The sequence below is a fragment of the Triticum dicoccoides genome, chromosome 2B (genome assembly GCF_002162155.2).
Source record: "Triticum dicoccoides isolate Atlit2015 ecotype Zavitan chromosome 2B, WEW_v2.0, whole genome shotgun sequence".
NCBI classification, from domain to species: Eukaryota; Viridiplantae; Streptophyta; class Magnoliopsida; order Poales; family Poaceae; genus Triticum; species Triticum dicoccoides.
Window position 1 is genome coordinate 127,167,401 of NC_041383.1, and position 11,427 is coordinate 127,178,827.

The window sequence follows — 11,427 nt, forward strand, 5'->3', positions numbered from 1 at the left end:
GAACTGATGGGCTTGGGCGTGTCCTTAAATCCTACATGACATGCCTAATTAATTCTCTCGGCCCCCTGATTTTCATGGGTGTGGGCCCCTCCCACCCCCTTCAATCCAATCCCAAGTCTCCACGTTTTCTATCACGTAAAATCCATATGCTACTTCACTAAAAAAACATATGTTATTTTAAGTAGGTCTACCATTACTCTAAGGGCCTGTCTAGGACACATCTAGATGTGACATAATTATGTCACATCTAATCCTATGTTTATTATGTTTGTGGTCTATTTTTTTTGTCCCAGCTCTTTTTTTGTTATTTGTGGGACCTTAGATGTGACATTCTTAGAAAACATCTACATGTGAATTAGATAAACTGTTATTTCTAATAGACAGGTGCGCTTGCATGTTCTTTTTCTGGTCGCTTTTCTTTCTTGTGTTATAAGCATAGTTTCCTTCAATATATGATTTCTTTACTAGATACTCCCTCTGTAAACAAGTGTAAAAGTGTTTATATCACTATTAATGATCTAAACACTTTGATACACCCTCCGTAAAGAAATATAGTATAAATCAGGGCGTCGTGAACGGAGTGCGTAGCCAAAATAATGTAAATTATAGTTAACATAGATCTAAGAAAAACTATAATTAGTGTGATTTGGTTTGTAGATGCATGGACTGTAAGAAATATGTTTTTCAAATATATTCTGTTGTGATTTCAAGAAAATACAGTATCCACTGCTTTTCTGACCTACGTGGAAAGTGATATTCTCTTTACATTTTATATAGTTGAGTGCTTGTTTTTCTTTTTAATATCCTATCAGCACCAAGAATTTGATTATCTGATTAGGTATAGATAGTTGCACTACTTTTTCCCGTAAGTGATCACATCTCCGCTTTCACATGGCTAGAAAGTTTAAGCCTTGGCAACAAATTGCCTTAAAAGAAACATAGTACGATACCCACCAGTGCCAAACATTGAGATAAGATGCGCTGAAGATTCGCCCACTGTTCGTCCTCTTTGGTGGTCTGTCCAGTCCTCTCCTCGTCATAATTTAGAGCAAGTACAACCATGCTGAACAGATTGGCTTTGGCTAACTGCTATAGCGAGCTTAGCTCACCACAAGCAATTCAGCAGAGCTAGCTAGAATAATCCACTCAAGATGTTTAGAGCAGTGGCGCACCATCTTCCTCTGAGGTACTAGTATTTGCAAATAAACTGCATACTGAAACTTTGCTTCTTGGAAGAACACCAGAGCTTTCGTGCCTCCCAAATTAATGTGGTTTGGAATGCAGGGGTAAGATGAGCCCTGCCGCGGCGTCGATCTCGTCGGGCGTCGGCCTCGCTCGCTTCTCCACGGCCCTGAGTTCCCAGAGGTGCATGCCATGCCGTGGAATCTTTGTTTCCTCTTCTTGGTTCTCGTTTGGGTTATGTCATGGCGCCGCCAATGGCGTTAGATGCCGTACTTAAGTGTGTTTGCTGCGGGGAGAACGATGCAGGCTGGCCGGGAAGGTGGCCATCATCACCGGCGCCGCCAGCGGCATGGGCAAGGCGACCGCCGCGGAGTTCGTCAGGAACGGCGCCAAGGTCATCCTCACCGACATCCAGGACGACCTCGGCCGCGCAGTCGCCGCCGATCTCGGCCCCGACGCCTCCTACGCCCGCTGCGACGTGACGGACGAGGCGCAGATCGCCGCGGCCGTCGACCTCGCGGTGGCGCGCCACGGCCGGCTCGACGTCCTGCACAACCACGCCGGGGTCGCGGGGAGGATGACCATGGACTCCGTCGCGTCCCTCGACCTCGCCGACTTCGACCGCACCATGGCAGCCAACGCGCGGTCCGCCGTGGCCGGGATCAAGCACGCGGCGCGCGTGATGGTGCCGCGCCGGAGCGGGTGCATCATCTGCACGGCGAGCACGGCGGGGGTGCTCGGCGGCGTGAACCCCGCGTACTGCATCTCCAAGGCCGCCGTGATCGGCGCCGTGCGGGCGCTGGCCGGGGAGCTGGGGAGGCAGGGCGTGCGCGTGAATGCCATCTCGCCGCATGGCATCGCGACGCCGTTCGGGCTGCGCGGGCTGGCGGAGCTGCTCCCGGAGGCGAGCGAGGAGGAGCTGAGGCGACTGGTGGAGTCGGGCATGAACGAGATGGGCGGTATGGTGCTGGAGGTGGAGGACATCGCGCGGGCGGCCGTGTACCTGGCGTCCGAGGAGGCCAGGTATGTCAACGGGCACAACCTCGTCGTCGACGGTGGTTTTACAGCGGGGAAGCTGATTCACACGCCGGATCCGGTGAGGAGTGAGTGACAGGCATGGCATGACATGACAGTGATAGAGATGAGGACAACATCCAAACAAGCATACTGAGCTACCCATCTTCCACAGCATGAGCAATAAAGGAAAAAAAATAATGGATTCAACCGACTGATTTAGGGGGCATGTGCATGACAGTGATCGCACCAGTCGTGGCCGGGACCGTTAGATCTTGATGCGCGGTTGCATGTGCGTTGTCCCGCCTAACACAATTTGCCTTTAATTTTTTTCCCATGGGAGTGTCTAAGGCTCATCGAGATATGAGGAAAACATCCAAAATAAACCTTAAACTTGTAGATGAAAGTTAAATCGAACGCTAAATTTTCAATCCCTAAAATCAGTACACCGAACTCCTCGATCCTGATATATTTTTAACCTTGAGCGCATTCTCAATGGGATTGTTACAGTAGCAGGTCGATCTGCGTCTGAATGCAACTGGGCCAACCTACCAGACGCGAAGCATGTTTTTCTTTTTTGTAACGTGACAGTTAAAAATACCAAAAAAATGTGATACTCACCTTGCGACCTAGGTGGAACTACTCCTGAACTCTAACTAATGACTCTTGGTTACAAACGAGAAGAACGAAAATATTTAACCATATACCGCAGCATCGAGATTTGAAAACATATATTTTATATATTTTTTCGGGTTTTTTAAATTATCAATAATCTTGAAACCCTAATATTCTTAATACCCAAAACAATTTTAAAATTCAAAACATTTTATAAAAAATGTGAACAATTTTTCGAATTATGAACATGTCTTAAAAACACAAAGAAAATTTAAAAACATGAACCATTATCGAAATCCCCGAACATTTTTTTAAAGGCAAAAAATTTGTAAAAATGGGAACAAAATTTTAAAGTGAACATTTTTCAAAACATAATTTAAAAAATGGGAACAAAGTTTGAAACCTGAACAAAATATTGAAGTGGCGAACACTTTGTAAACATTTTGTTCGGGTTTCAAAATTTGGTTTAGGTGTCATTTTTTTTTTCAAAATTTTGTTCATTTCTTTCAAAAACTGTTCGGAGTTTTAAAAAAATGTTCAGCTATTTCAAAATTTGTTTGTGTTTTTCAAATCTCAATGCTGCTATTTGTTGTTAAATAATTACACGCTTCTCTTTGTCACTAACAACCATCAGTTAGAGTGGCTATGGGGAGAAACTCAGCAGCACCAGGTTGCATGTTTGATACCCCGAGTGTCCCACATTGTCAATATTTTTTATGTCGAGCGTTACACAAAAAAAAAACACTTCACATCTAGTGTGCCGGCCCCGTTGAGCCCGGCAGCAGCCAACGAGCCCTGGGGTTGACCTGCCATGTTGGCAATCCTTGTTTGGGAATGAGCTCAAGGTTTAAAATAGACCGAGATCAAAAAGTTCGGTGTGCTAATTTTAAGGATTAAAAGATCAGGGCTTGATTTAACTTTCGTCTACAAGTTCAAGGTTTGTTTTGGACTTTTTTCATTGTTATATGTCACATCTCACATGTAAGATGATGTCATCATACATTGTTAGATTGTGATCATGTCCTTCACATCTATCTATCCACACCTTTGGGTATTGTTTTATGTTTGCACTAACATCTTTTTTCTTTTGCATTGACACAATGTGCGTTTTTTTAACACATCACAAATGTAGATGTTCACATACACGCATATACACTTACCCTTATAAATGCATGCATGTATACCCTACCCATTTGAGCCCTTTCGAGATACTGAGCCGGCGTTGTTATTGTTGTTGCTGCTGTTTTTTAGTTATTTTTTTAGGGGTTGTTATTTGTTAAGTTTTTTTTAGCCTAAGTTGCACGTTTAGGTGCCTCCTAATTTAGGCTCCTGTTGCGTTCAAAATTGGGCTGGCCCAATCTGCTTTGTGATTTTGATTGTTTATAAGAAAATCACATTTTAGACTCAAATAAAATGAAAAATCACATTAGCCTAAATAAAAAAGGAAAATCACATATGCCTTTCTAACAAAAAAAAAAGGCACGCACATGTGCGTGAGCAAAAAACATATGCATGAAAAAACTTATTTATGTTTATAACTTTGGGATAAGAACTATTTCACTATACTTGTGTCTATCCATTTAGAAAAAAAAGGTGAAAATATGCTCATGTGTCGCTTGAAGAAAAATGTCCACCTATAAATGTGTCCACTTTTTCTAGAAAGTATTGACATATACCCAAGCCCCTATTTCCGGGGATGTTTTTGCTTCCACGTTTCACCACTCGGCTGAAAATGACTTCCTGGTAACCGGTTCTGGGCACGTGTATTTATTTGGGAGATGACCGTGTACGAATATATGGTGTCCCTATGTTTTCGTTTGAATTTTTTTAACATATGTAGCTGCTTCCATTGGTTCGCCTAGCCTTTTCTGATGTACGCGGGCCAGTTCGATAGGTTGACCTCGCAGCCTGAGACATTCTTTCTGCTTCGACGCTTCTGTGGGCTTCTACTGGTTTTTTTTTTTTTTGCGATCTCAAAACTTGTATTACTCAATCATAGTCTCATTACATTCTTCCTGAACTAACTCCACTACCTCAGGCGGACCTGATCCTAACCAGGTCATAATCCTTCTGTTTGTACGACCATAGGAAGCTAATATGTCGTTCGCTTTATTCTGCGATCGAACGACGAGCGTAATACAAGATTGATGAGAAGAAAGTAAACTTCTAATATCATTAACTAGCGACGAGTATATAGATCGATCAAAGTCTTCACATGTGATAATGGAAACTGCTACTGAGGAATCCATCTCCACTTCGATCGGCAAATCTGTACATTGAATTATTGAATTGATGAAGACAAACCCTCCAAGCAGGCGGATAGCTCCGCCTCAAGTGCATCATTGCATGAATATAGGGCCCTGCATGCTGCAAAAATAATCACGCAGAATCATGCCCGCTCCTGCATCATTACTTGACACAAATGAACCATCAGTGTTTAGTTCGCTCCACCCTTTCCTGGGTTTAGTCCAAACTTTCATCGGTATATAAGCAGCCGACTGCTTCGTAGGTACTATGAAAACGTTTGTCTTGCCCTTCACTGGATCCACATTAATGTCATGTCTGATTGCCCAGAGTGAATCCAAGTAGCTACGAAGATATCTCACTGAGACTTCCAAAGGCGGGGCTGGTTTGTGATGTACCACCTCATTACGAACGAACTAAGCTCTCCAGAAAACGAGAAGTAGCATGCATCTCTCCAAATCACTTTTGGTTGCAAGAATTTGCAAAAGCCATTCCTTCCCGCAGTTCTCCAGCGATTGAATCCGAGGGAGGTTCCAGATCTTTGCCATTTCCCTATATAAATCACTCCCAAACTGACATCTCAAAAACGGATGGAAATTGTCTTCAGTATCAAGACCACATATGGGGCACATGCTAGTAGTTTCCAAACCGATCTTGTGATTGTTCTTCCATGTTGGCAAACCATCAGTTGCGAGCCGCCACGCAAAGGTTGAAATTGTGGGCGGAACACCACATTTACAAATGAAATTCCAGCAACTTCTTGATCCTGAGGGCACCGAGCTGGAAGCAACAACCACAACCCTATGAGCCTCCTCGAACGCCATACGGTAGGCACTTCTGACAGAAAAAACTCCCCGCTTGTCCGGCCCCCATGCTATGAAGTCCTCACCCCCTCTCCGGGGCACTTTAATCTTTAGAATCTCATCCACATCTTCCTGAACAAAATATTGCTGCAGCATCTGAACTTTCCACGAACCATTCTCATTTAGCAGATCAGACACATACCGTATACGGCAGATTCCCTGTCTAGAAATTGGTTTATAAGAAAAAGGGCGTGGAATCCAATTATCCCTCCATACCCGAATGCTCTCACCATTACCCACTCTCCATATCAAGCCTTTCTTTCAACAGCTCCAACCCGTGGCTAATAGCCGACCAGGAGGAAGACGCATTTGCAGTGAATACCGTATCCTCAAGCTTACCATGCGGATAGTATTTGGCTTTTAGCAGATGAGCACACAAGCTCTCCGGTCTTGTTAACAACCTCTAGGCCTGCCGAGCGAGGAGCGCTTGATTGAATAGCCGAAAATCTCTGAAACCAACGCCCCCCTATCTTTAGGTTGCATAAGATGGTCCCAACCCTTCCAATGTACTTTCCTCTTCCCCTTCTCCGATCCCCAATAAAAGTTCCTCACCATTCGGGTCAGATCGTAACAAACCGAGTAAGGAAGCTTAAAAACTCCCATAATGTATGTGGGCAAAGCTTGTGCGACAGACTTTATAAGAACCTCCCTTCCTGGCTGGGCCAAAACCCCATCCCCCCATTGCACTAGCCTTTTTGTAAGGCTTGTTTGAAGGTTCTGAAACTTTCCTTTTGACATACGACCCTCAGGTGTGGGGAGGCCCAAGTATTTCTCCTCAAAGCACAAACTAGTTACTTGTAGAACATCTCTAACCTGCTCCTGAACCAAAGAAGGACAAGCTTCACCGAAAAAATCGAACATTTGTCATAGTTCAGACTCTGGCCAGTGGCCGCACCATACAGATCCAAAGCATGTTTAACCAGTTCTGCTTGCTCTTTTGATGCCTCAAAGAACATCATCGTATCATCAGCAAACAGCAGATGAGATATTCCGGACGCTCTTCTGCAAATCTTAACAGGAGCAATAGAACCATCTCGCACCTTCTTCCTCAAAATAGCTGAAAGTCCATCTGCCAAAAAAAGAAATAAGAACGGAGAGAGTGGGTCCTTGCCGCAGCCCCCGCGACGGTGCAAATGAATCCAGGAGGGTTCCATTTAATTTTACTGAATACCTCACCTATGTGACACATACCATAATCCAATCAATCCATCGACGAGAGAACCCTAGCCTTTGCATCACCTGCTTCAAGAAGGCCCAATCAACCCTATCATAAGCTTTTGACAAGTCCAGCTTATAGGCACAAAAACTTTTTGTGGGATCTTTCTCCTGTTTGATGTAGTGGAGACACTCGAAAGCAACCAAGGCATTATCAGTTATCATTCTTCCCGGGATGAACGCACTTTGCTCCACCGAAATAATATCATCCAACAACGGACGCAACCGGTTAACCAAGAATTTAGATATTACCTTATAGATCACGTTGCAAAGACTGGTCGGCCTGTAGTCTGACATTTTAGCAGGGTTAGAAATTTTCGGGATTAGCACAATAGAAGTTGCATTAACTCCCTCCGACATAACCCCTGTGCTGAAGAAATTCCTTACTGTCGTCAACACTCCTGCCTTCACCATACTCCAGTTGCGTTGGAAGAACCGTGCTAGAAATCCGTCTGGCCCGGGTGCCTTTAACGGTCCAATCTGAAACATAGCATCAGAAATCTCGCTGTCGGTAAAAGGGGCACAAAGCCTATCATTATCCTCCCACGACACAACACGTTCAAAGAGATCTACAACCTCAGTTGCAACAAGGGAAGAATCTGCTGAAAAAATATTGTGGAAATATTCATTTGCAATTCTACTCATATCAGCAAACTCGGTATGAACAACCCCAATAGAATCAGTAAGTTCCCGTATCTTATTTTTCCTTGCCCTCCAAACCGCTTTGCTCTGGAAATATTTGGTATTACGATCTCCCTCCTTTAACCACGAGATCCTTGATCTCTGCATCCACATCATCTCCTCCCTATACAAAAGTTCATTCATTTTATCCATAACAACTCGTATCTCATCCCTATCCGCATTCATATGCATGAGCTCTTCCAGTTGAGTTCGTGACTTTGCAAGTTCTCTTGTCACACTACCAAACCTCTTACTCCATGTACCAAGAGCCGTCATTGTTTTGGACAGTGCATCCCTTAACTGTGACAGATTAAGGATCTCACCGATCGCACTCCATGCATCTTGCACTGTTTGTGATAATGTCGAGTCCCTCTCCCAAAAAATCTTGTATCTTCGACTCCTTCCTTTCACAGGACCCGAGTCCGGTTCCCCCTGCAAAAATAGCACCAGGTGATCTGAGCATGGGGATGGTATGTGCTCGACCACAGCAAACGCAAACAGATTGCGCCATCCGTTCGTAGCAACAGCTCGATATAGTCACACTTTTACATTGGCCGATCTCCCCCGCTTATTGTCATAAGTAAACGGCACGCCCGTAAAACCCAAATCCACGAGCTCACACACCTCTAATGTATCACGAAAGGCCACCATCTGTGCTTCTGCTCTGGGTGTGACCGAAAGATGTTCGAAATCCCACATGGCTTCGTTGAAATCACCAATTACAAGCCAAGGTAAATCGTTGACGGCCTTCAAATTCTGTAACTTGGACCACATAAGATGTGTGTGCTCCACCCGCGGCTCCCCATAGACAAAGGTAGCTCGCCACTCCACCGCACCCTAACGAGCTTGGATTACCATGTCAATGTGTCTGTCATCCTTGCCCAAAATTGTAACCACACAATCTTCCCGCCAAAAGAGCGATAATCCACCACTAAGACCATTGTTGTCAACACCACAAAACCCCTTGAGCCCTAGCTTGGCTCGGATCCTCTTCATCTTGTCCTCCTTCTGTCTAGTTTCACACAGGAACACAATCATGGGGGAACACAACTTACACATCGTCGCTAATTCTCGAACTGTCCGGGTGTTCCCTCCTCCCCGGCAGTTCCAACTTAGGCAATTCATTGGGCTCGGCGGTCCTCCTCCCAGGAGGCCGCCTATGTAGTTATGTCCATGTCCACACCTTCCTTCTCCTCCCCACCTCCATCTCCATGTCTCCTTCTTTTCACAATGGGATTCTTCCCTAGCGTTGTGTTCGGATCTGTAGGCCTCTCCTCCCCCACACTTTCACCATTCTCCAAGCGAAGAACCGCATCCGCCACCTTCCCGACCAGGTGAGGTAGTGCCTGGCCCCTCACATTTACCACACCATCATCCCCCACAAGCCTCTTCCTAACTGTTCTCTCCTCAGCTGCTTTCATCATCTTGAATTGCATTATGTCCATCCCCACCACCAGCTCTAACCCTCCCTCCTTCTGGGTATCAGCAGCACCCTCCTCCTCCTCTGCACGTGTCTTTCCTCCAAAACCTCCATCTCCTCTTCCACTATTCCTTCCTCCACGACCCCTGCCCGAGTATTCAGCACCTCCTCTCCCCCTACTCCCTCCTCCTCCTCTGCCCCCCTCATACCCGACCCCGCCGGCTCGCTGACCCAATGCAGCCAATCCCCCCAGTCACACGTCGAACTATCATGCACACCGTCCCCACATTCCTCCATGATATGTCCCATCCGCCCGCAAAAGTAACAGAAGTCTAGCAGTTTTTCATAGAACACCGAGTATCTCTTCCTCTATTTCAAGGTAATATGGACAAACCTTACCAATGGCACTGAAACGTTCACAAACACACGAACCCTCAAAAAATTTGAAGGGTTAATCCTCCCTTCATTCACCGTTACAGTAAAAGGAGGTTCTCCTGCTTTCTTTGCTACCTTCTCGGCCAACTCTCTCTTACTCGTTAGTCCGTCTGGCAAGCCCTTGATTCTAACCCACAATGGGTACATATTCAGTTCATATTCTTCCACATTCGAGAAGCCATCATATTCTACCAGCACCACCGGGTCCCTCCTGAACTGCCATGGCCCCCCTTCCATAACTCTCTTCCAATCCCCCAAGCAATGGCATTGAACCAAGAACAGATTAGGTCCCTTGATATTAAAAGTGACCCCTTGTGCACAAGCCCACACATTCCTCATAGAATTCAGCACAGAAGCGTGGCTGAACGGCCGCAAGGTATGAACCCTAAACAGAGCCATCCAACGCACGTCCTAAATTAGCTCAGCAAATTCACCTGACAAGTCTAGATCCTCCTCCTCTTCTCCTTGCAGCTTGAGGTTCTCAAACACATCCTCCAAATCATGATCTGGCCCGTACTCACCCCAATTTGCCTCCTCCTCATCCTCCTGACCTTCCACAGCCCCCCTCCTCCGATCTTCTTCTTTGCATCGTCATCCCCCACCCTTCTATTGCTCCCCAGATTCATCCCGCCACCCGCAGATGGCGCCCTAACCCTAGGCTCCCCTACTTCTGGCAGCTCTCGCCCGTCGCTCCCCTGCACACCACCCCTATCGTCCATGCAGTTGCCGCCTTCAACTCCTGCCTTCCCCAGCATGAGATCCGCGCCGGAGTCAGCCATCGATCGGTGTGGTTTACGTGGTATCTGGTGTACTTCGGCGGCGTCGCCGAAGGAAGGGTTGGACCCTAGAGAAACCCTAGGGGAAAAACTTGGCCTTCTACTGGTTGTACTCCCTCCATTCCTAAATGTAAGTCTTTTTAGAGATTCCACTACAAACTATATATGAATGTATATAGACATATTTTAGAGTGTAGATTCACTCATTTTGTTTCGTATGTACTCCCTCCGTTCCAAAATAGATGACCCAACTTTGTACTACCTCCGTCCTGGTTTATAGGTCCCATTTGTAGTTTGTGTCAAATTTTGACTAAAGATTTAACTAACAAAATGTTAATGCATGTCAAGAAAAATTATCTCATTGGATTCGTATTTGAACATAGTTTTCAAAAATATAATGTTTGGTGACATGCGTGAACATTTTGTTAGTTTAATCTATGATCAAAATTTGGCACGAAATACAATAGGGACCAATAAACCCGGACAGAGGTAGTACTAAGTTAGTACAAAGTTGAGTTAGTACAAAGTTGGGTCATCTATTTTGGAACGGAGGGAGTAATCCATAGAGGAATCTCTAAAAAGACTTATATTTAGAAACAGAGGGAATACATATCATTGCTGGCCCAATCGGAGTTCAGAAGACACCAGCGTGCAGGCCCCATCGCATGACACGCCCGCATGCATGGTCAAATGATGCAGCGCATCAAGATCTACTCGAATGGAAACATGCAGCGCATCACATCTACTCGAATGGAAACACACCGCGGCATGTACCTGGCGTCCGTGCTGGAGGTGGAAGACATCGCCAGGGCCGCCGTGCACCTGGCGTCCGACAAGGCCAGGTATGTCAACGGGCACAACCTCGTCGTCGACGGCGGGTTTACCGTGGGGAAGCTGATTCACACGCCGGATCCGGTTAGGCATGAGTGACAGCCATGGCATGACATGACAGATAGAGATGAGGACAACCATCTACACTGAG

At 45.7% G+C, this 11,427-nt stretch overlaps 1 protein-coding gene across 1 annotated transcript; it reads left to right on the forward strand.

Moving 5' to 3' along the window:
- The first annotated feature begins 940 nt into the window (after window positions 1-940).
- On the forward strand, window positions 941-2,414 carry LOC119362552 (momilactone A synthase-like). The gene is made up of 3 exons (XM_037627794.1): window positions 941-1,186; window positions 1,285-1,365; window positions 1,489-2,414. Exons 1-3 carry the CDS (start codon window positions 1,152-1,154, stop codon window positions 2,291-2,293), a joined length of 921 nt encoding a protein of 306 aa, XP_037483691.1. The 5' UTR covers window positions 941-1,151; the 3' UTR covers window positions 2,294-2,414.
- The last annotated feature ends 9,013 nt before the right edge of the window (window positions 2,415-11,427 follow it).

Excerpts from the sequence above, each read along its gene's own strand:
- LOC119362552 (XM_037627794.1), top strand. The coding sequence starts at position 1,152 with ATGTTTAGAGCAGTGGCGCACCATCTTCCTCTGAG. Across the intron at positions 1,187-1,284 it reads GCGCACCATCTTCCTCTGAG|GGGTAAGATGAGCCCTGCCG; the intron begins GTACTAGTATTT and ends TTTGGAATGCAG. Across the intron at positions 1,366-1,488 it reads ACGGCCCTGAGTTCCCAGAG|GCTGGCCGGGAAGGTGGCCA; the intron begins GTGCATGCCATG and ends AGAACGATGCAG.